The 26,036-nt window shown below is 37.9% G+C and overlaps 1 protein-coding gene across 1 annotated transcript; it reads right to left on the minus strand.

Annotated features, from left to right (window-relative positions):
- Positions 1–2,431: 2,431 nt before the first annotated feature.
- LOC124544933 (transmembrane protein 185B) lies at positions 2,432–25,700 on the minus strand. The gene is made up of 6 exons (XM_047123680.1): positions 25,567–25,700; positions 25,276–25,452; positions 24,929–25,136; positions 24,578–24,838; positions 24,349–24,472; positions 2,432–4,960 (listed from the first exon to the last, which is right to left on the minus strand). Exons 1-6 carry the CDS (start codon positions 25,602–25,604, stop codon positions 4,722–4,724), a joined length of 1,047 nt encoding a protein of 348 aa, XP_046979636.1. The 5' UTR covers positions 25,605–25,700; the 3' UTR covers positions 2,432–4,721.
- Between the last annotated feature and the right edge of the window lie 336 nt (positions 25,701–26,036).

Genomic DNA, 26,036 nt, shown 5'->3' on the forward strand with positions numbered 1-26,036 from the left:
CTTTCAAACCAGCAAACAGGATTCTCTGCAACAGGCATATTCCCATTTGCCACAGACAAATTCCAAGAAAGTGACTTTCCTGCATCTTTTGTGAATGACAAGACAGTTCCAGAAGAAAAGCTTTCAGATCCTCTGGCTAAATCCGAGAATGTGGCAAATGCTATAATTCTGTTCCACATACTTCAGTAGAGAAACGTTTTCTCCTGAACACATTCACCCCTTCCCTAAAGCTGGACTAAGGAAAGAGAACAACTATGGAAGAAAGAGAGGAAGTGTGCTATATTAACAGACACAACTGGGGGGAAAAAAGGCTCTAGAAATAGAAAGGGAGGAAAGAAGGAAGTAACAACTAGCAGCAAAAGAAAATTGCAGTTTTGTCCATCTTCCAAAGAAGAAGAAGAAAATTATTGTTTGATCTGTGGTGGTGTTTATAGAAAGGGAGAGGAATGGATACAGTGTACTAAGTGCAAATTATCCATTCTACATGTGTGCAGACTACGAATATAATTAAGACACTTCCGTCATGTCAGATATTTCAAACTGAGCAGGCTCTTTTCAGTAAAATTTTGGTATGTTGCAACATGCCCTGTTGGTGGGGTAAATTGAAACACGTGACAACCCTTTCTCTATACATTATTGTAACCATTCTAATAGTGTAATTGGACATATTATTTGTGATTTCTATGAATAAAAGTATGTAGTTTCTCACTACCATTTTCAAATTTAAATAGTTTATAATAAAAAAATAATAAAAATAAATAAATTTTTGTTTCAAGGTGCTCCTATTCCCTACTGAAAAACAACTTTTATTCAGCTGATTTCTAATAAAATCTATACTGGTATGAAAATAAGATCTGTTGATAGTACTCTAAATATACCATTCTGATGTCTCCACCAACTAGTATTTTTGTGCACCTGTCTTGAATTCATGACAACAGAGCAGACAGAATGGACTACAGTAATACTGATTTAGAATTCTACCTCAACCCCTAAATGAACTTCACAATAATCAGATCAAAGCACAGAATAGGAATATGAATCCTTAAAGGAAAAAGTTCTTGGGGACACCTACCATTAATGTAGTTCGCTTTCACTACTGGAGTGACTGTCCACTGGTGGATTCTCAATTGTTTCCAATGTTTTTACATTCCTTGGTAAAGAAGCCTCAGTAACAAATTACAGGAGAAAAGATTCATGGAAGCAAGTGCTGTGCATAAACACTAATCAGATAATAAAATATGGCATCTAAAAAACAAAAGTGTACTGTGAAAAGAGGCAATGAACGTAATTGGAAAGTGATGAATACAAATGTAACATTTCACTGTTTTTGTAGAATGATTAAAACATGGAAATATTCTGTTGGCACAAAGTTTTTTTATAATTCATCTTAAGGATAGCACTGTCAGGACGAAAGCCAATGAATTACTGCAACAAAAATATTTCTCCACGTATCTCTGAAAAGTGCTCGGGTAAGGAGGCAGGAACGGGAACATAATGAACTTACTTTTGTTGGAGGTACATCTTAAAACACATGTCTTGTGCATGTTTATGCATATTGCTGTCATTGTGAAGTGTGCACATGTGCTTGCATACAAGACAGCCTGTCAGTGCTGAAGGTTTGGAAGACAATACACTTCTGTGCAATGACATAAGCTGTGAGGATGTAGCATCTAACAACGAGAGGTCCCAAGTGATGGGATCTACTTTTTGAAACCATCTAGATTGTTATGTAGGTTATGATCCCAGGTATCACACAGCAGCCAGTCACCCTGGCAGACCCTCGTTTGTGAGTAACTAACGAAAAAAGTTCAGACTGTTGCATGAAATTCAATGTAGTGTGGTTGTGTTGTGTAAGGGATAGGCTAATAGCTTCACATGCAGGTGGCAGTAGGTTCCAATCTTGCCAAGTGCAGTAATTTTTTTTATTTTTAAATATTTATCAAAATGACTTGGATCAACATTTTTATTAAATTGATTGATTTAAATATAATTTTTATTTCCATTCCTTTGTCACATAAATTTATTCGTAATATCAACTACTTCATTTGCTCTCATTTTTCTTCCCATAATTCTTTTTCCACTTGAAATCTTTGTTTTTGTGTGTTTTTAATTAATTTTATGTATTAATTATGATTCATTTCTTTTGTCTTGTCGCCTTTTTTTGTTCACATTATTGCATTCATTATATCTATTTCTCATTTTGCTTGAACTTTGTTTTACTTATAAACCATTTTTTCATTTAAATATTCATTTGCATTATTTTGTCCATAGTGCAGTAGGTATTTAGGTTATGTATTAAAAGTCTGTATGGCTATTACCATGCAGAAAAAATTACACATCTGGTGCAATGAAAAATAAATTTTCACATCATTGTACAGTAAACATAAGTATATTATATTGTCCTACGTTTTTTTACTGATGGATTGAAATTTTCAAATTACTGAATATTATAACAGATTAATATAATTGAATTCATATTCACAAAAATTCTGATTGTAAAAAGGATTATACAAAGAAAAAATGAAACAATTGAAAAAGTTCATACAGTGGTTAAAATGATGTCACACAGGAAAAGAAATAAAAAATTACATCTACTGCACCTGACAAGATTTGAACTCTCAACCTCCTACGCACAAAGCTATTATTCTCTCCACAACACCATGCAGCCAGTGTACATAATAAGACTTTTTTAACACTATTGGGCATAACAGAAAACTCCAATTTTCTTTTTTGTCAATTGCTCACAAACAATTGCCTACCAGCATGAATGGCTGCAGGGTGTGGTACCTGGGATCTTGACCTACATAACTGTGTAGGTGACTTCAAAAACTCGATCCCACTGCTGGGGGCCTCTCCTTGTAAGATAATAGATATGGAATTCACAACTACAATTTTAAAAATGAGCGTGCATGCTTCTTGCTTCTACAACACACATCTTACTAACTAGCTAAAAACTTTTTGATCATCACATTTAGCAATTGTTAAATTTTTCCTTCTTACATTAATTATCTGTTACTGGATTTTACACTGAAGCTTAATAATCTCTATTAATCTATGCAACGAATGATGATGCCCTGTCTTATCTTGTGTCACTCATGTAGGTAACCTATGCACAGCACAATAATACAATTTGTTAATTTAAGCACTGCATCTGCTAAGGAGTTATTTTTTTCTGATGGAGGTGTCACTCAAGTCATAAACAGTCCCAACATATGCCAATCCGAGGCCGTCAAAGTAGTGAGGTAAGGTAAAATGTACGTTAGTTAGTAGTCCATAGCCATGTTACATTATTCCTCTAGTAAGTTATTGTTTAATTTTGTCGTGAACCAGTTAAATGACTGCAATAGTGACTGAGATGTATTTAAACTAGCCTCATCACAAATCCTCAGCAAACTTCTTTGAGAAGCAATATATTAAGCCAAGAGCTTTTTTTAAAGTTCTTTTGCCAATGACACTCCAGTCAACCCGTTTCAACAACATGACACAAAAGATCATGCTAATGCTAGCCAAACTCAAAAGTCATTATGGTACTGCACACGGAAAAACAGGCTTGCAGGACTTATGAAAATATTGCAGAAGTATGAAATCAGTGTTACCTGAGAACCATTCTTACTGAATGATCAAGAAGGCTGTAATCAATTGGTGGTAATGAAGAGCAAAAGACAACAGTGAATTTCCATTTTCCTTCTCAAGAGCTGCACAGCAGTAAGAGAGGGAAATAAGATATGAATCCTCTATAGCCTTCCTCATCTGATATCAAATTTTAAATGATGCAGCTACAAATAACAGTCTTGTGAGATTTCTTTTCTTTAGTGTAATGTTGTTAACTGGATAAAGGTATATCTAATGTATTATTACTGCAGGTTTATTTGAAAATGAAGCATAATTGACATTCTCTGACATCTGTTAAATATGACTGGGGTGTTTAATACCAAGGCTTACTCACATGATGTAAGAAATTTGCAAGATTTGTTTCATGTAGCCACTTGAATTACTTTTAGCCAATGTGAATTTATCTATCTCATCGACTCACTGCCTGTCTCCTTTCTTAATTATAATCCAGTGACAACACTGATTCAGTCATTTTGCTTTCTATTCACATTATTAACTTATAAATCCTAACTATTTTTCTGCCAATGTATATTTACATCAGGAAGCATATTTGATGCTTTCCAACTCAATCATTTTAAAATGATTTTAATGCTACTGACTCACTCCCTTGGAAAAACTGTCTATTTTGTATGAAAACAGGGATGTGTTCTCAGCTGAAATTCTGGTAACACTGAAGCTATTTCAGCTAACCTTTTTTTGGCGTTAGTTTAAATATAGTTATCATCATATGCGCACCTGAGAAGTATGCAAATTAAAGTTTTAAAACTTACATATGGGTAAAAAATTACACATTTCTGCCTAAAATTTTCATCTTTGCAAAAATATTCCTGATATTCAAAGGTCAATAGTAATTGTTCAGCACAGAAATCCATTGTGGAAGCATTTTGGGCACTATTTACCTACCAGTCTAAATGGAAGATATCAGTGTATAAAATAAAATTAATATATAGCACCTCACTGCACTAACACTTATAAAATACATATCACTCACAGCTGAATAAATAGTCCCTAAATGTAGAAAACAGATCAGTCACTCTACCGGTTTTTTTAAACAGGTAAAGACATCAGTCAACAATGACGAGGTGCTGAGTCACCAGCCTCCTTTTTGGCTAGTCTGGCATGTCTATCGATACAACGGGCACAACTGGTTTTAGTAACTCAGGTTTTTTCACCCTCTTCTCAGTTTTCATGTCAGCAACTGAGGTCTCACTGGAACTGCTAGTACCAGCATTAGCTCGGCGAGAACCATCATCACTCTGTATGCTGTACGCTATGTTAGCGTACTCCTGCAGGAAAGGACACAAGCTCAGCAGGAAGTGACAGAAGTCTTTTCGAATTCCAAACCACCCTGTGAATGAGAAGGGGTTTCTTTATATTGGGCTGTGCAATAGGAGAAAAACAACACACAGTACTGTTAAGGCAAGAATGATTTACTGGACTAATGCAAAAAAACTAAAAGTTGATATTTTTCATAATTATCATTTCTTGTAATATTTACTGTGTGTATATGACTCAGAGTTTGGAAACACAATAGCTTTTGATAAATTTATATGATGTAAGTGACACAAAGTATGCATTTAGGCTATTTGTACATTTTTTCTTTATTCCTATTAAGGGGCACTCAAATGAAAATTAGGTAAGCAGAAAATAGTAAGTAAACTGTTTATTATTTCAAAAGCAATCGTCGTAACTGTTAATATAGTTATACCTCTGTGAGACATGACTGTCAATGTCTTGATCTTGCCTATAGAACCATGGTTGTACCCAGGCTTCCACCTTTTCATCCGAAGCAAATCAACAGCTGCAGGTGTCTTTCTTATGGCTATGGAAATTGCATGGGGAGAGTTCAGGACTGTATTGAGAACATGTAACTGTTCCCCAGTGAGACTTCTGCAATATATTCAAAGTAACCTGGGGAACATGGGGACAATCACAAACATTTTTGCACGAAGTCACTGATAATCTTGTCTCACAGTATGATGAATTATGACAATTACTTTAGAAATAATAAACAGTTTACTTACTCACTTTTTTTCCACATGTCTTGTTTTGATCTGACTGTGCCTTTTAAATCAGAAGGATGTAGGGGAACAGATGAATCAAGCTCTACCCAATACAAATGGGTTTGAGGAAAGGTATGGTGCAACTAGTACACATATATGGATGTAATACATAGTTCAATACGTAACATAACATTCAGAGACCAGAAACTGGTTCATTACTTACCACAAAAGAAATATTTTTTTTGTAATTGATGCCCCCACAGCTTTCATGTATTTCCTGAAAATCACTCTGTACCACCATACGATGTTCTTAGAAAGTTATTAATGCTAATAAAATCCTACAATGGAAAATTCAGGATGGAAGACCAGATATTGGTCAGCGGTGATCTTGGCTAGCGTGGGTAGTGGAGGTACAGAAGAGGTGTGGGCAGGGGATTAACACTGAATTTTGAGAAAACTCAGCACACCCAGCTCATACCTTTCAGTGAACTCCACAAGCCATAAAAATAAATTTCTCAAATGATGGAAAACATTTAGTTTTTGAGACTGCACACAGAGCACATACACAACTGGAAAACCCATTGTTCAGAATTAATGAACTGGTTTGTTTCAGATATATTTGCAGTATGCGTGACAATTACTGTATGTGATCTATAAATGAAGAAACTAGTTTAGTCTGCATACTGTCATTCGCTAACAAGTTATGGAATAAATTTAATTTAGAGGTGTCAGTGGTATGCTCTTAATGTCTTTTTTTGTGGTATTGCATGTAACAGCCAATGCACCACTGCTAGAAGTTGTCTAGAGGAGGCAGCTGCACAATGTGGAAATTCCAAATGAAAGTGATATTCAGTGTCAAAGGCTTTTTAGATATTGTCAATAGCACAGCTATTAAGCGTTCAAAGGAGAAGAAGCCGAGGGAAAAAAAAAAAGATGGAAGTAGCGACACTCCCTCACACACTGTCTTGTATGTCAGCTTGCAAGTGGGCTAAACTGAAGACCATGTGTGAGAACGAGTCTGTGGTGAGCATTCACATGCTTCAACGAAAGTTTCTCCTCATTCAACATTGGTGATGACTTGGTGGTTACAGTTATATCAAAAACAGAAATAATCAACACTAAACTGACACAAGCAGGTGAACCATTTTCAGACAAAATGATTACAACGAAGGTGTTGACGTTACTGCCAGAGAGCTATAGACATTCCTGTTGAGCATAAGGAATCCATCCCCTCTGAGGAGTAAGAACTTAATGAGAAATAAGAAGCTGCAGTTACTGTACGAAAAGAGGTCATCTTAAGTCAGATTGCATATTGCTGAAGTCCAAGAAAGACAAAAAAGTGCAAGACGTAACTGCTTTTATATGTATAAGTCAAGTTCACCTACAAGATTATTGGTTCATTGATACAAGTGCTAGTAAGCATATGTGCAAAATGAGAGAATTGTTTAAGAAATTGGACAGCTCAGTGAAAGTTATTGTGGGTGATGGTAAATTTCTTAATGCGACTGATAAGGAGAGGACGCCTACTCGTCATCGCCAAATTTGTCCAAATCCGTGGTACATGTAGAGCGTGGTGAGACATGAAAGTGCCCCAAGTAGGAACTTAAGATGGCCAAGCGTTTAGCAAATAAAAGGAATTCTGATATGGATCACCATATGCACCTTATCAACTGCCCCTGTGGCAGCAGCCACCATGGTTGCTCAGCATGTTTGGTCAGAGAGCTGGCTGGTCTCCGTAATAAAAATAAAAAAAATTGTATTTCTATGTGCACAACATCAGCATGGGACGCCAGTCTTTAAAACAAGCGTATTACCTTGCAAACTTGGTACTGCGAATGGTCCATCAAGTGCACACATCATATACAGTGAGTTTAATTTGACCTCGGTGGTGCTGTTGGCACAAACAACACCAGCCCCAACGACGCTGGCCCGAACGGCGGGCAGTTATATAAAGGCCACTACCAGACAACAGATCATCCGTCACAATACATTCAGATTCTGTGTGCGTACTGAGCTGTCAATTGTATACTGTGCTAATAGTACTGTACTCTCTCTCATGGATACTCACTCTGGACATGGTTATTTTCACACATATTATGAGCATGCTTTGAACTGGTATCACTGTCCATGCTGTGAACTTTGCTGTTGACATTTGCCTTAATCGTCAGACAAAGTTTTGTTGTATTGATTTACAAAACGCTAGCCAGGTAACTCATTCACCTGCTTGCTCTTGACTGGGTAATGTGAATATTGCAAGATTAGTGTGCGAATATTCTGGGAAATATCACAATCATTGCAGACAAAACAACTGTACCATAAGAACAATGGAGGAAAATATTGTGGAAAGATTAAAAACATCGGACAAAAGTGAAAATCGTAACGTGCCTGGAATGTCGGTAGATACAGAACAGGAGCCAGATAATAATAGACTCCACAGTGATGTGTCCAAGCGACATTTGAAGATGGCGCTGGATTTATGTTTACAGTACTTGACTGAAGAGGATCTGACTGCATCAGAAAGTTCCACAGGAATAACCGAAGAACATGTTCAAATGCCAAATAAAATACACTAGAAAATACTAGACATTTTATCCAAATATATGTCTGTGTGCGACGAGGGGTTGATTCGGTTTGAAGATGTCGCTGAAGAATGTGAATATGCAGACATGAAGAGTGGCATTTTGTCAGATGATGACTATGAATCCGATGCCAAAAAAATGAAAGAAGATCCAGAATCTGTTCCACTGGATTATAAAATAATGGCGGTTAATCTTGCTGAAACACATCCAAAGTGGAAGTTGAAGACTCTGTAAACAAAATGTGCATCTCGCTTCAAGCATATGTGGGATATGAAAATTTGGGAAGAACATATTACACAGTGTGGACAAATATCATACAATTGATTCCTGGACATATGTTCCCTTTATAGAAGCACGGAACTGTAACCAGCAAGTCACTAATAGAAACTTGCAACAATGGGCACTTGGTGCTGTGAGACAGTTTCCAGATTTGGAATTCAAAGCTTCAGCAACGTGGGTCAAGCGGTTTAAACAAATGCATAAAATCCAACAGAGAAATGTTACAAAATTTGTATCAGAAAGAGACACTGCTATTATTGGGGAAACCCTTGCTGTGGTAGAGAATTTTTGTCGCCAGACTCTAGCTCTTATCCACAACTATGACAAGGACGTTGTTATCAACACCAATCAGACAGGTAAGCCAACTGCCTACATCAATCGACATACTCTTTGCACTGTCACGTATAATAGATTTACATTTGTATCTTCTCTTTCCAGGCTGCCAGTATCAGTCGACTTATGACCGAGCCCCAGAACACCAAGGGTCAAAAGTGGTGTGCATGAAACAAAAGTATATGAACAAATTAACACACTCCTATACAGCACAATATGCTATGAGCCTTTCAGGAAAATTACTACCACACATTTACATATGCCTATAGGAGACTACTGGCTCTTTTGGACAGAGGATTAGATAATCAGTAGATGCGTACACAGCAAAATATACAAATGTTATCACCACTTCTTCAAAATCCGGTAAACTGACAACAGCCTTATACAAAACATATTTAACTGATGTGATGAAGCCCTATGTGCAAGAGAATAAATGTCTTCTGTTGATTGACTCATGGGGATGACAAACAGATCCACAAATATACGATGAACTATTCAAAGATGAAGACGGATTGCCAATGCGCAGTATCAAAGTAATTCCCCCAAAATGTATGTCACTAGTGAAACCCTGTGACGTATCTTTTTATCGTTAGGTAAAAAGTCTAAAAAAAAATGTCAAAACTGCACATATCTCATTGAGAAAGAAAAAGAAATCACTTCCCGAAAAGCTTGCAAAAACTACATTCCATTACACATCACCACTATCCTCCCATGTAATCAGCGACATACTGTAGTACACATGGTTCGCTGCTGGACTGTGTGACGAAAGAAGCTGTTTTCAGAATGTCAATCAAGTTTGTTTTTCTATGGAGATATTTAAAAAAAAGAATACATGTCACTGCAAAAAGGAGGCGTTTATAACGTGCCCAAGATGCGGTCAAAATTATTGCTTCCCCTGTTTCTTCGATGCATATCACCCCAGTACATGTGATTGATCAATTGCAAAAGAATGGAAGTATTGATTTACATACACGATGTTCCCGTGTAAATTCAAGCAGATTGTAGCGCAGCTGTTAGGTATTTGTACAGGTTAGTTCATACATTCTTTGCGTGTTTCCCTAGCATTATCTAGGCATGAACTCGTGTTTCAGTAACTGTTGTTCAACATTGATCAGAATGGACAGGGACTGTGATTGCTGTGTTCGGATGAGGGCTGAGTTAGCATCCCTTCGCTCACAGCTGCAGGCGGTGCTGACTTCGGTCGGGCAGCTTGAGGCTGTTACCAATGGGCACCACTGTGGGGAGCCGGACTTGGGTATCACGGGGATGTCAACCTCGCCCCGTCTGTCCCCAGATCGGTCTGCCACTGTGGTTGCCCCGGTTGTTGCCCGCAGTGCGGCTGAGCCCTCACCTGTGGTTGATTGGGAGGTCGTTCCAAGGCGTGGAAGGCAGCAAAAGATGTCCCCGGAGGCTGATCAGAAAGTCTCCCCGGTGTGTTTGACAAACAGGTTTCAGGTACTGTCTCTGGCTGACCCAGAGGCAGCTGCCTGCCCTGTTTCAGAGGATGATTCTCAGCCTTCAAGGTCCGGGCAATCGCAGAGGGTGGGCTTATTGGTGGTTGGGAGCTCCAATGTTAGGCGCGCAATGTGGCCCCATACGGATATGGCGGCTAAGGAGGGGAAGAAATCCAGTGTGTACTCCATGTGCATTCCGGGTGGAGTCATTCATGATGTGGAAAGGGTCCTTCTGGATGCCATGAAGAGCACAGGGTGCAGCCAGCTGCAGGTGGTGGCACATGTCGGCACTAATGACGTGTGCCACTTTGGATCTGAGGAAATTCTCTCTGGATTCCAGCGGCTATCTGATTTGGTGAAGGCTGCCGGTCTTGCTTACGAGATGAAGGCAGAGCTCACCATCTGCAGCATCATTGACAGAACCGACTGCGGACCTTTGGTGCAGAGCCGGGTGGAGGGTCTGAATCAGAGGCTCAGACGGTTTTGTGACCGTGTTTGCTGCAGGTTCCTTGACTTGCGCCATAGGGTGATGGGGTTTCGGGTTCTGCTGAACAGGTCAGGAGTTCACTACACTCAGCTGGCGGCTACAAGGGTAGCGGATGCTGTGTGGTGTGGACTGGGCGCTTTTTAAGGTTAGAAGGCCTCGGGAAAGTACGGGGTGGGCTGCAATCTCAAAGGGTGCATGGCAAATACAGGGCGTGCTTGGATCAAGGGCTGAAATCGTTATAGGTACAGAAAGCTGGCTAAAGCCTGAAATAAGTTCTGCAGAAATTTTTACGAAGTCTCAGATGGTGTTCAGGAAAGACAGATTAGGCAGAATTGGTGGTGGAGTGTTTGTGTCTGTCAGTAGTGGTTTATCTTGTAGTGAAGTCGAAGTAGATACTCCACGCGAATTGGTATGGGTGGAGGTTATACTTAACAGCCGAACTAAGTTAATAATTGGCTCCTTCTACTGACCCCCAGACTCCGATGATATAGTTTCTGAACAGTTCAGAGAAAATTTGAGTCTCGTCAACAAATAAATACCCCACTCATATGATTATAGTTGGTGGGGACTTCAACCTTCCTCGATATGTTGGCAAAAATACTTGTTCAAAACTGGTGGTAGGCAGAAAACATCTTCCGAGATTGTCCTAAATGCTTTCTCCGAAAATTATGTCAAGCAGTTAGTCCACAAACCCACGCGAATTGTAAATGGTTGCGAAAACACACTTGACCTCTTAGCCACAAACAATCCAGAGCTAATAGAGAGCATCATGACTGATACAGGGATTAGTGATCACAAGGTCGTTGTAGCTAGGCTCAGTACCGTTTCTTCCAAATCCACCAGAAACAAACGCAAAATAATTTTATTTTAAAAGGCGGGTAAAGCGTCACTAGAAGCCTTCCTTAAGAGACAATCTCCATTCCTTCCGAACTGACTATGCAAATGTAGACAAGATGTGGCTCAAATTCAAAGATATAGTAGCAACAGCAATTGAGATATACCTCATAAATTGGTAAGAGATGGAACTGATCCCCCATGGTACACAAAACAGGTCCGAACGCTGTTGCAGAAGCAACGGAAAAAGCATGCGAAATTCAGAAGAACACGAAATCCCGAAGATTGGCTAAAATTTATAGACGCGCGAAATTTGGCACGGACTTCAATGTGAGATGCCTTTAATAGGTTCCACAATGAAACATTGTCTCGAAATTTGGTAGAAAATTCGAAGAAATTCTGGTCGTATGGAAAGTACACAAGTGGCAAGACGCAGTCAATACCTTCGCTGCGCAGTGGCGATGGTACTGTTACCGACGACTGTGCTGCTAAAGTGGAGTTATTGAACGCAGTTTTCCGAAATTCCTTCACCAGGGAAGACGAATGGAACATTCGAGAATCTGAAACATGAACAGCTGCTAGCATGAGTTTCTTAGAAGTAGATACCTTAGGGGTTGCGAAGCAACTCAAACCGCTTCATACGGGCAAGTCTTCAGGTCCAGATTGTATACCGATTAGGTTCCTTTCAGATTACGCTGATACAATAGCTCCCTACTTAGCAATCACATACAACCGCTCGCTCACCGGTAGATCTGTACCTACAGATTGGAAAATAGCGCAGGTCGCACCAGTGTTTAAGAAGGGTAGTAGGAGTAATCCATCAAGCTACAGACCTATATCATTGACGTCGGTTTGCAGTAGGGCTTTGGAGCATATACTGTATTCAAACATTATGAATCACCTCGAAGGGAACGATCTATTGATACGTAATCAGCATGGCTTCAGAAAACATCATTCTTGTGCAATGCAGCTAGCTCTGCTGTTACTGATCTATAGAAATGACCTAGGTGACAATCTGAGCAGTTCTCTTAGGTTGTTCGCAGATGATGCCGTAATTTACCGTCTAGTAAGGTCATCTGAAGGCCAGTATCAGTTGCAAAGCGATTTAGAAAAGATTGCTGTATGGTGTGGCAGGTGGCAGTTGACGCTAAATAATGAAAAGTGTGAGGTGATCCACATGAGTTCCAAAAGAAATCCGTTGGAATTTGAGTAATCGATAAATAGTACAATTCTCAAGGCTGTCACAATTCAACTAAGTATCTGGGTGTTAAAATTACGAACAACTTCAGTTGGAAAGACCACATAGATAATATTGTGGGGAAGGTGAGCCAAAGGTTGCGTTTCATTGGCAGGACACTTAAGAAGATGCAACAAGTCCACTAAAGAGACGGCTTACACTACACTCGTTCGTCCTGTGTTAGAATATTGCTGCGCGGTGTGGGATCCTTACCAGGTGGGATTGACGGAGGACATCGAAAGGGTGCAAAAAAGGGCAGCTCGTTTTGTATTATCACGAAATAGGGGAGAGAGTGTGGCAGATATGATACACGAGTTGGGATGGAAGTAATTAAAGCAAAGAAGTTTTTCGGCCCGGCGGGATTTATTTACAAAATTTCAGTCACCAACTTTCTGTTCCGAATGCGAAAATATTTTGTTGAGCCCAACCTACATAGGTAGGAATGATCATCAAAATAAAATAAGAGAAATCAGAACTCGAACAGAAAGGTTTAGGTGTTCGTTTTTCCCGCGCGCTGTTCGGGAGTGGAATGGTAGAGAGATAGTATGATTGTGGTTCGATGAACCCTCTGCCAAGCACTTAAATGTGAATTGCAGAGTAATCATGTAGATGTAGATGTATGCGTTAACTACAATCCCTTTTTAAATGTTTGCAGTCCCACATTTCATCCTATGCCTATACTTTTCGTGCTTATATAAATTAATAAAATAATCTATATGATGTTGTGATTAATTGTGATGTTAGTAGTGTACGCACTGCCAAGGAGCACTAAAATATTTGCGACCGGGCAGAGTCGTACCTGCGACCCTTTCAATGCAAATCCAATCTCTTACCATTGAGCCAAAGACAGCTTCCTAAACACATTGTCACAGGAACAATTGATAAGGTGCATATGGTGACAGATCCGTATCATAATTCCTTTTATCTCCTAAATGCTTAGCCATCTGGAGTTTCCACTTCGGGCACTTTCAAGTTTCACCACACCCTACATGTACCATAAATTTGGACGAATTCGGCGATGATGCGTAGGCAACCTCTCTTAGTGAGTGCAGTTGTGTGGAACTGTCTGCATGGAATGGGGTTAAGCTTTTCAAAAAAGTACACAGTGGAGTGTTTGTGCCTGAACTGAAACTCAATCCATTTTCGGTAGAAACTATGGTGGACAGGACACTTAGAAGATGCAACAAGTCCACTAAAGAGACAGCTTACACTACACTCGTGGACTGTCAGTCAAGGAACAATGTGAGTTCTTGAACAGCAAAGGTGAAGTTTGTGCATTATCGAAATGCGTCAACAAAGTTTATCAGATGTTGTCTTCCCTAAATGCAATACAATCAGAACTGTCAATGGTTACTATGATGTTTCCAGATAAAGCACAGTCTATGGTTGACAGTAATACCACTAGTGAGTTTCAATCTGTCAATATTCATTATGTGTGTAAGTTTAATGAACTTTGATCTGGTAAATTTGTGTAATTGTGTTGAAAACTTGAGCATCTGGTGTACAAAAAAATTCGCTATCAGAGAGCATGTAAGAGTTATTGTTGCAGAAAGGAGTGAATTTTGTTGATGACTGTCACTTGTGAAGAGTGCCTGGCAGGTAAATAACATCAGTTTGCCAAGGGCTAATGCAGTACTTGAATCAGTTCATGCAGTCACCTATGGCCTAAGGAGACACATTTACTTGGAGAAGCAAAATATTATTTGCTTTTGAAGGATGACTACTTAAGTTAGCACAAAGTATTCTTTATGAAGTTAAAGGTTTGATCAAGAGTGTTATTGCAAAAGATGAGAGAGAAAATGGTCTAAAAATTAAAGTTCTAAAGAGTGATACTGAAATTGAGTTTATGAATCTGCTTTAGGTAAATTTTTGAGGGATAATGGCATAATCCATCAAAGAAGCACTGTATGCACGCCACAGCAAAATGGAAGAGCTGAAAGAGATGTGAGCATCTTGGTTGAAGCTACTCATTCACTGATTTCAGAGATGCCCATACATTTCTGGGCTTAAGCAGGTAAATGACGGCTTAAGTACTAAATCAAACTGGTCAAAGTCTTGTCAGAGGTAAGACTCCATTTGAAGCCTTTTATGGCACAGAATTACCCTTAGAAGTTTTGAAAATATATGAGGTTCATCTGTCGGTTTTTGTTCTCAAACAAAAGAGACTGAAGTTAGACCCCAAAAACAAGATAGGTTTATTTATGGTACATGATAACGATGTGAAGAGGTACATAATATTTATACTTCCCATGAAGAGAATTGAAGTACAGTGAGATGTAATTTTCTTGCCGCCAACTGCATCTGAAAACAAGAAGAAAACTAGTGTCCCTGTAATAGAGTCATATACTATGTTTCCAACGTGAAAATCCCAAGTGTCATCAATGTATCCAATGTATACTGCAGCCGTTCTACATACTTGAAAATGGCCTATGGCAGAAATTCTACAACCATACATGAAATAAAGAGAACGGCAGCTGACGGCATCATGAAATCATATATATACTATTTTTTGTGATGAAGTGAACATAGATAAAATTTGAGAAGCAGAGGGTCAGAAAGAAACAGAAACAAGGATTGAGGTTGTGGAAGAAAACAGAAGTCAGCTTAGCAAAGAACAAGAAATCAGTAACAAAAGAGAAGATTCTTTTGAGGATGCAGAGGAAAATGTGGATGATGAGGATGAGAGGCCACAGAATCTGAGATCCAGGAGGAATATTCAACACCCGAATTACTTAGAGGATTATGAGTTGGGCCTGTTGACAGCAGTGGAGGATGATGACCCTAGCACCTAGCCTAAGCAATGTCTTGTAGTGATGCTGAAAATTTGAAAAATTCCATTGCAAGAGAGCTGCAAGCCCTGGAAGTAAATAACACATGAGATTAAGTACGCAAGCCAAATGAGTGTAATGTTATACACACAAAGTGGTTTTCAGTTAAAAAAGAGATGATAATGGTAATATTGTTTCTTATAAAGATTGTCCTGTAGCTAACAGTTTCCAACAGAGATTGACATGATTGAAAAATGGAGTCCAGTAGGAAAATTAACTTCAGTGAGATTTTTTTTTCCGAATCAGTTTCCCACCCATCAACTGGATTCTGTAGTGCTTTTCTCTGTGGAGATATAGTTGGAGACTTTTATGTTAAATTACCTATTGGATGTTGCATTAAAATGAAAGATAAAGTTTACAAACTCAGAAAGGTTTGAAGCACTCACCCAAAAATAGGAAAATTAAATTCCACACAGTAATAACTGACTTTGGATTTATAAGAAGTGATTTTCTGTATTGTTTGTCTATAATGACAAAATCCAGCAACAAAACAGGTAGTGACTGAGATTATGGTCCACCTTGTGCAGTGTCGTGTTATGTTGTGTTGTGTTGCAGGGGTCCCACTCAAAAGAAGTCCACAATCAAACATTTGCTTAAGGTAATTTAGTCAGTTAGTTACGTGTTACACTGATCAGTCTCACAGTAACCGTTATGATGTGGAATGTGTCAGAAGAATGTGCACATGAATGAAGGTTTGTTTAAAAAAAAAAAGAAGAAGACAAAAGCTTAATATTTTTATTACCTACCCCATTCCCCTAAATGGCACAAAATGCACACATTATTCCTATAGATTTATTTATTCTTATTCAAGAATTCATCTATGGTATAGAAGAATGTCAAGGAGATATGATTTCAATTTATTTTTAAAACTGTTACTGCTGTTTGTCAGTCATTTTATTTCATCTGGTAATTTATCGAAAAGTTTTACAGCAGCATATTTTACCCCTTTCTGTGCCAAAGATAGGTTAAGTAGAGGATAGTGTAAGTCTTTCTTTCTTATGATGTTATAATCATGAATGTCACTGTTGTTTTTAAACTGGTTCATGTTGTTGAGAACAAATTTCATTATTGAGTAAATGAACTGTGAGACTGTTGTAAGAATTCCAAATCTTTTAAAGGGATGCCTACAAGATGTGTGACTATGAGCCCCACACATTATTCTAACCACTTTCTTTTGAGCAGTGAATACTTTTTGCCTAAGTATTGAGTTACACCAAAATATTATTTCGTATGACATCAGAGTGTGAAAGTATGCAAAATATGTTAGCTTGCTAATTTCTATATCCTCAAAATTAACAATTATTCTGATTGCAAAAGTTGCTGAATCTAGTCACTTTAGGAGATCCAAAACATGATTTTTTCCAACTGTATGCTCTACCCCAGCTACTGACTTCAGTTGATGTGTTATATTTATTGAAGAAACTGTACTCCTCGCAGTAGAAAACTGGACGTACTGTCCAGAATGAGATTTTCACTCTGCAGCGGAGTGTGCGCTGATATGAAACTTCCTGGCAGATTAAAACTGTGTGCCCGACCGAGACTCGAACTCGGGACCTTTGCCTTTCGCGGGCAAGTGCTCTACCAACTGAGCTACCGAAGCACGACTCATGCCCGGTACTCACAGCTTTACTTCTGCCAGTACCTCGTCTCCTACCTTCCAAACTTTACAGAAGCTCTTCTGCGAACCTTGCAGAACTAGCACTCCTGAAAGAAAGGATATTGCGGAGACATGGCTTAGCCACAGCCTGGGGGATGTTTCCAGAATGAGATTTTCACTCGCAAAGGCAAAGGTCCTGGACGTACTGTGTTTTTTCGAAGTTCAGAGCAAGCCCATTAACAGAAAACCAATTAATAACTTTTGCAAAGACACTCTTTATATCATTTTCTATTGGAGTTTCTTTTACTGTACATTAATAATGATGCTTGTATCATCAGCAAACAGTGTCAGTTCAGCTTCTTGTTTCAGATAAGAAGGGAGGTCATTCACATATATCAAGAACTGAAGGGGACCTTGTGGAACATCTAATGTAATTTCACCCCAGTTAGATGAAGTGGGAAACTTCTTTAAATCACTTAAACCATATAAAGAAACTTTTTGCTTCCTGTTCTGTAGGTATGACTTAAACCACTCATATGCTGTTCCATTTATACCATAGAATTATAATTTCTGTAACATAATGTCAAGGTTTACACAATCAAATGCTTTGGCTAGCCACAGAAAATTCCTATGGGTGACATTTTATTATTTAAAGACTCTATTATGTGGGCAATGAAATTGTATATTGCTGTCTCCGTGGAAGCACATTTTTGAAATCCAAACTGTGATTTTCTAAGTATCCCATTACTGCTCAGATGGCTAACCACTCTTGAGTACATTACTTTCTCAGCAATTTTTGAAAATGCTGTGAGCAAGGATACTGGCTTGTAGTTATGACATCTGTGATGTTCCCTTTTTTGTAGACTGGCTTGACAATGGCACATTTTAATCTGTCTGGGAAAATACCTTGAGGTAGTGATGCATTACAGATGTGACTCTACATTGTTTTAACATCCTTCAGAGATGTCATCTACTCCAACAGAACATTTATTTTTCAAAGATTTAATGATTTTCCTTACTTCACAAGAGGTTGTTAGATGAAAACTAACCTGATTAGGATTTCCCAAAACTGACTCTTCCACGTACTGCTTGGCTTTTTCTTTTGAACTAATCTCACCAATTTTTTTCACCTATACTTGTGTACTGCTGGTTAAGATGGTCTCATTCTCTTTAATAGTAGTACTACCTACCCCAGTGGTTACTTTTCCTGTCTCTCTTCTAACAACATTCCATACTGCTTTGATTTTATTGCCCATATACATATTTTTTTGATTTTCTGACAACTTTTCTCAGTATTTTACAATAATTTTTACAGTGTAAGATTACTTGTGGGTCTTTACTAATCTTTCTACCTCATACAATTTTCTTTTCCTTACTGAAGACATTGTAATACCTGTTGTGATTCAAAGTTTCTTTGAGAACTGTTTGGTGTTACATCTAGTAATTTTTTTGCGGCAACAGTATTCAAAATTTATCAAGAAATATGCTGCATTTATCACTGGCATTTGACTCATTATACACATCGTCCCAATTAGCATTTCTTAAACTTTCTCTGATGTGCTCTATAGATATCAGGTTGACCAGTCTTACACTTTTACCTAATGATTTCTGAACTGTACACCCTGCTCAGTTTTGTAAGTTAATCAGTTGTGCATCATGGGCCAATAATCCATTTATCACAGGGAAAATGTGTTAGTTCTACATCCTCTTGCTGCACAAATACATTATTTATTAGAGTGCTACTGTCTTCAGCTATACATGCAGGGAAACTGATCACTGATTCTAAGTTATATGTCATTAATAACACTTCTAGCTCACTTTTCCTATCAGAACTGCTTAGAAAGTTTACATTGAAATCACCACAGATTAATAACTTCTTCTTTTTGTCTGACAGACAGCATAATAGGGAGTCAAACTTTTTTATGAGTAGCTCCCAATTTTCTAATGGGGACATGTACACTGTTGCTAATATGAACAATACATTATCTAGCTGTAGCTCACATGCACAAACTCCAAAGTGCTGATCAATACAAAATTTGTTTACTTCTACAGTTTTGTACTTATACCCTTGTTTTGTGTAAATGGCAACTCCTCCTTTATCAATGCTAGATCTGCTTTTGCTAAATTATACCCATTTACACCGAGACTTTCCATCCCCACAGTTACATGGTGTTCAGAAAGACAAAATTTATCAATCTCATTCTTATTTTTGAGATTATCTAAACATACTAACAGCTCATCTACTTTATTTTTTATTCCCCTGATATTTTGATGAAGTAAATTGATACTATCATTAGCTATAACTATATTTACTGTACATGAAGCTTCTTTTATACTGTCTGTCTGGACTTTCGCTTTAACCTAAAAAACCTGTTGGCTTGGTCCCATTAACCACAGGGATCATCCCTTGTGTGACTGTGGCCCCCTTTGCAGTATCTGCTGATAGAGAAGCTAACTTATCTTTCCCATTCCTATTTAGGTGCAGGCCATGTATTGTGTATCCCCACTTACCAATAGCATCAACTGGAACACAACTCATGTGAGATTTTGCCAGTGTCTGGAGCATCCTGTTCAGCTCAATGTTGAGATAGATGCCTTACACCAGTGTTTACCCAGGGCTGATCATGTTGCTCTTGTTTTGTCCAGGTCACTCCTAATACTATATCTTCGAATCATAGCCAGGCTGTTTCCTGCTCCCCCAACTATAATTACTTGATATTCCTTCTCGAAGTCCCTGCATAGCTGACATAAAATTTCTGTCACCTGGCTAAGGTTAGCACTTGGTTTCACACAACTTGTGACCTGGTAGCCTTCACCTTTCTCCTGAAGCTACTGGCCTACACCCCTTTCATGACTGCTACCTAGAAGCAGAATTCTTCTTTTCCTATTCTGATTTGACCCTAACCTGTCTGGTTTCTTTAAACTAATATTCTGCTTCAGCCCACATTAAGCTACATCTGTATAAGGCCGTTCTTCCACTACTTCAGATAGCAAGCCAAACTCATTTACTGATGGAATTTCTAAAGGTTTTTTCAACAGTATTAAATTACACTTAAAGGCTTTGCATAAAAATCAGGAAATGAAATGAACATGTCATAGGGAAATAAAGGTGATTCACAAAAGGTGCTGGAAGTGACCACCCTTGACTTGTAAACTCAGTTGAGCACAACACTGCATATTAGCTGCCAGAACCTCTGGTGTCACTGCCTGGATTTCACAGATGATGTTCTCTTGCAAATCTTGTAAGCTCTGCAGTTTGTTCCAGTAGATCTTGCCTTTTAGGCCACCCTAGAGGAAAAAAATCAGGTGACCTTGGAAGCCACAGTCATTTCGAAATGATGCGGGAAAAATGATTCAACCTCAGCGCCGGTCACTCAAAACGTGTGGCATGCAGCGCCATCCTGTTGGTACAAGCTGAGGATAAGTTCTTCAGTGTGCAACTGGTTCACAAATTCCTGAAACATTTTGAAGTAAACTGCACATCACAGCAGACTTAAAAAAAACTGGTCCAATGATGCGACGCTGTGATATTGTACAGAGCACGCCAATCCTTTAGGAATGCAGGGGTTACTCAACCAGTGCAAGTGGATTTTATATTACACCAAAAATGCGTATTGCAATATACCTGGCTTCTGTGCAATAAATTTCTGAAACCAATGGCAAAATGTAATGCATTTGTCTTTGTCACTGACAACCAGTTTCTGAACAATTGTAAACCCGTATGGATACATGTCCACTTTCTTCGCAGATCTGTAAAATATGCTCCAAGACATCCCACATTCCTAAGAGAAATGTCAAACAGACTTTGAAGGAAAGACCAACAATCATAGATTCACATCAGTGACTTTTTCTTCGGATAATGACAGCTGTCTCCTGCCGTGAAGATCCAACACCGTTCCACTGCTCTACATCTCCTTCACTAACTTTTGTATGCAGCATTTAGATGATATATGCTGGTTACCAAACCATTCAACAAACATTCACAGTCATGTCTTAAAGAAACCAGTAGTCCAATATTTTTTTCACACAAAACAAGCACTCTTTGACAGTACAGCAATACATTGTCACTAAACACTGAGCTCCAGCCACAGCAACGAGCAGAAATACAATGTTGTGCGAAACAATGTTGCAGAGGGCAATGTTGCCGCGTCAAATTTACAAATTACACGGTGCAATTTCAGTGGACTTACTACACATTTGTGGGACCTCTTTTGAGTGGAACACCCTATATTTGTGTCTATGTACTTATTTGCACTGCGGATGTCAAAATGTTTTATGCACCAGCTACTAGAGGTGCTGTTTTATTCTTATTAGGAATATACTTATTCTCAAACTGGTTACCTATTGTTTTTCAGGGAGATTTTCTTTTTCCAGTTTCTTGGTTACGGACTAAATATTCTTGTATTCTCGAGCAAAAAGTCTACATGCATGTAAAACTTTTCTGAAGCTACTGAATCCCAATAAGTTTCCTTTGCCATGCCAAGACGTAAAGTGTTTGTTCATTCCTTCCTCCTATAAAAGTTTGTATTTTGTACACTAGTCAGGTTAGACCTAGACATGCACAATTTAGATGATCAGATAGCAGATGCAGCAGTCAACCCAACAAATACACTTACTTGTTTATGTTGATGATCTGCTGATAACTTCAAGTTCTGAGAGAATTGACGATATAAAAGTTGTTACGGAGGGATAACTTTGAAATGCAGGATTTAGATGTGATTAGCAACTATATGAGAATAAATATTGTTCCAAATTTAAGGAAGGAAACTAATACTATTTGTTGAGGTAGCCTAGCTATCTTCAAAAAGTATTAATGGTTTTTGATATGTCTGACAGCAATTCTGTTTCAACTCCCCTGGAGGAAAATTTCTGATCACAGAATGTTAAATAAAAAATAATCTGAAAATGAAGACAATGAGGAAAAATGGAGACAATGAGAAAAAATGTAGAAATTTAACAGTGTTATCGATGTATGTCATGTTATTAGTTAGGTTCCAGACCAGATATTTGTATAGCAATAAATATTTTAAGCAGGTAGGAACCATGTGGAAGCCTGGATTTATGGAATACTTTAAAACATGTATTGTATTACACTTAACAGAACCACAAAACCATGTCTGTTATATGCTAGGGATAAAATTTTTATTGATTCTATAAATGGTAATGTTCACTCCGATTGGGCTGGTGACAGTAGTTAGAATGTTTAAAGCTCTGGGCTGTAATGTTTCATGGGCATCTAACAAGCAACCCACAGCATCGCTGTCATAAACAGAATCAGAATTTGTAAGCATGGCAACTAGTGAAGCCTGCTGGCTCAGTAATTTGTATTATTCATTGAGCCGTTGTTTTTTGAAGATAATATGCCAATACTGAGCATTTGCAAGAATCCACAGTTCCATCGTAAACTTAAGCATATAGATGTAAAATTTGTATTTCAAACAATGGAAAATCCACGATGGAATGTAACAATATTATGAAAAGGATGGCTGGTACTCACCAAATAGTGAAGACACTCAGTCGCAGGTAGACACAACAAAATGACTGTCCGAAAGTGAGCTGTCTTCATCAGAAATAAGACAACATACACGCACACACACACACACACACACACACAAATGCGATTCAAAATTTTATTTGTTAGAGAGAAAGTCTCTGCTAAGAAAGTTGTGTTAAGGCACAAATGTGAAACCAGCTGATGTTTTGATGAAGTCACTGGGTAAAAGAAAATTTGAAAAATTTAGAGCCTTTCTACGACTTCCTTAAATCTTGTAAATTAGTTTTTGTAACATTGCTAATTAACATTGAGGGAGGGTGGAAATGGTATAATAGAAATGTTTTTTTAAGATAGCAATACTGTTCCTTTTGGTTTATGTTCACTTCCATTCTCAGACATTTTACTTTTATTTTATTTTATCATTATTTTCTTTTAGCCTCTTTGTGTGCCATTGTCGTCTGCTATTGAGTTGTATGCTATTATATTTTTAAAGAAAACTCTATACAAACAGGCTTATTATTGAGCTTCACTGACTAGCCCTGATTACATGAGTGATAGTGTTTTAAGAATATAGATTGCATTATGAGAATGATACCTGGTGTTAATTCTTGAATATCCTGCAGAGATCTCTTCAAAAAACTGGATATTTTGACAACTACTTCACAATACATATATTCATTAGTGTCCTTTTCTTTACCAATAGTTTTCTTTTGACAAGAAACAGAGAAACACACGAATATAACAGTAAGACCGCAAACAATATCTACAAAGATTTCAAGGGATTAATACTAGTAGATAAAGAAATCAGATACATGGGTACACATGTATAAAGTGAAACGAGTAGCAATAATGATGTTTTACATATTAGCTGGTGGCTGTACAATAGGCCTACAGTTTTAAATAAACAAACATCCTGGCATTCTGTTATGAAATGGCTACAAAAATCAATGAAAAATGTAGTGATGACACTAGGCTGCCATTCTTTTATTCTAAAATTGGTATCTAAGCTCCATGTTGGATACAGAGGAAAGTTCGGTTCGAAGTCATCAGCTTTGACCAGTGACATAGGAAACATGGCAAACATCATAAACATTCATTAGCTTTGCCAACTCACAACTAAACTGTTACCTTCCAACCTAACCTACGCCTCGAGCTAAGCTACAAATCAGTGTTTTACCATAACCAGTTTTACGTTTTTACTTTCAAATACATTACTTCGCCAACTATCAGCAAATCTGTGAGTATATGCACCAAAAAGTGATGTGACAGCAGCCATTAACATTATGCCACTGGCCAAAGCCAAAGACTTGTATCAAACATCCCTCTTGACCCCTCCATGTTTATCACAATATTTTCTGTACAGGATGACTGAACTTACGAACTTCTTCAAGGCTTAAGTCGGGCCTCAGCACAGTCCAGAGATGAGTAATTATTGACATTCTGTATTACTCACAGCAAAACATCCAGAAGCAGATTAAATCATAGTGGCTGCCAGCAGCTGGTCAGGTGGGTGTGCAAAACGAGTCAAAATTTGGTCGCCTTCTGACAATATATGATCTGTGATCGAAACTGTTTTAAGATTAAAATCGGAATCTCAGTTGATATACTTACATCTGTTGCCTCCTTTTGCACCAAACGACATTAAAATTAGTGTACAGTATGAAAGGAACAGGGGTGAAACAACACCTACATAACTTAGTGTTATTGCCCCATCTAACTTGTTTGCAAGCAGCACCTGGAAATTAATAGAATGAAATATAATTTGACAACTCCTGTGTAAGCTAAAATGTGAGTGAACAGCTCTTTCAAAACTAATGTGATATATTGGTGTGATTATTACCTGAAAAATAAGTATTGGTATGACCAGAAATGTATATCCTAAGGCTGAATTAAAAGATGTTCTCCTTTGTTGTGGATTTACTTCAGGGGCCCTAAGCAAAATTCCTGCAAAAATTATTGTATACAACACTCCAACTAATGACAGACACATTAAAATCCAGAGTGGCACGAAAACAACTTCCCAGCTCCACGATATAAATCCATCTAATTTTAGAGCCAGGAATATGAACTGTAGTATATTGACAGAACAGAAAAGTTCAAGCTGGAAAATAAAAAGCAGTGCATTACTCTTTTTTTTAAAGATCAATCTGAAATCAAATCAAACAAAAAATGTGTAATGTCTCTCACTTACCTCAAACGAGCGATCATGTTTCACAGCCCATATGCAGACAGCGATTGAAACGATTGAAATAAATATGAGAGGTATGAAAACAAGTATCCACAAATGTCTGTCAGACTCCAGTTTGTCACAGACCAGCAGTTCAAACATTAGAAGAATCAAGTGGAGTGCTAAGCTTATTAGCATTGCTTTGTAGTGCACATATGCTTCGCCCTCCAACCTTTTAAAAAATAAAACAGAACATTAACTGAATTGATACGCTACTAAGGCTACTTGTCTTTTCAGTTCCGTGTTTACATTCTGCCACTTTGACAAATTTCAGATTTCACACATTAAAAAGCAGCAGAGAAGATATTTACCTAAAGTGTGGGTACCTCCACCATACATAGCTGCCGACAGTTGCCCCTGAGATAACCATAAATTTCCAAAACCATATTGGTATAAACACTGTCCAGTAACTCCAGATAATTGTCCCATCAAGTCGCAGGGCAAATAATGCAGTAAAAACCATTAAACACACGTGAACAAGAAACTTGCTGAAATTGAAATGTGACATAAATACTTGGAATTACCACAGCTACTGTGAGAGGTGTCCACAAGGAAAACATAAACAATGACAGCGCCTTATCGAACAAAGAAATATGCTTTACCTTGGATTAAAGTCCTGGAATAATGTTTGCAGGTTCATGTTCAATTTTTCTGATATCTAGTACGTAGTAGTTACTATCACATGTTTGTTTTGGCTTAAACGTACTTTCCTGTCAAAACAAAGGGCATAAACACATTTTCATTTTTTTCTTATTCAGCTGACTGCCTATGCATTCATTTTGGTGATATCGACCTCGTAGTAGTGAGAGGAAAACGGCCAAGAATTTTATGATTTATTATTGTTGAGTGTTTAGTTGTGATTACAAAATGATACTGTGCATTCACAAGTAAAATATTTTTCAATATATATCAATATTATGATAGTTATAAAGACTACTATATTTAATATGAACTTTTTTGTTCAATGGCTGTTATTTCTTGATGAAGTTATATTTTGAATTAATATATTTGATAGGTCTCAATAAATAAAGTTTTTCATATTATAGGTGTTCAACAGGGATTATTGAAACGG

This window comes from Schistocerca americana, chromosome 8 (genome assembly GCF_021461395.2).
Source record: "Schistocerca americana isolate TAMUIC-IGC-003095 chromosome 8, iqSchAmer2.1, whole genome shotgun sequence".
Taxonomy (NCBI): Eukaryota; Metazoa; Arthropoda; class Insecta; order Orthoptera; family Acrididae; genus Schistocerca; species Schistocerca americana.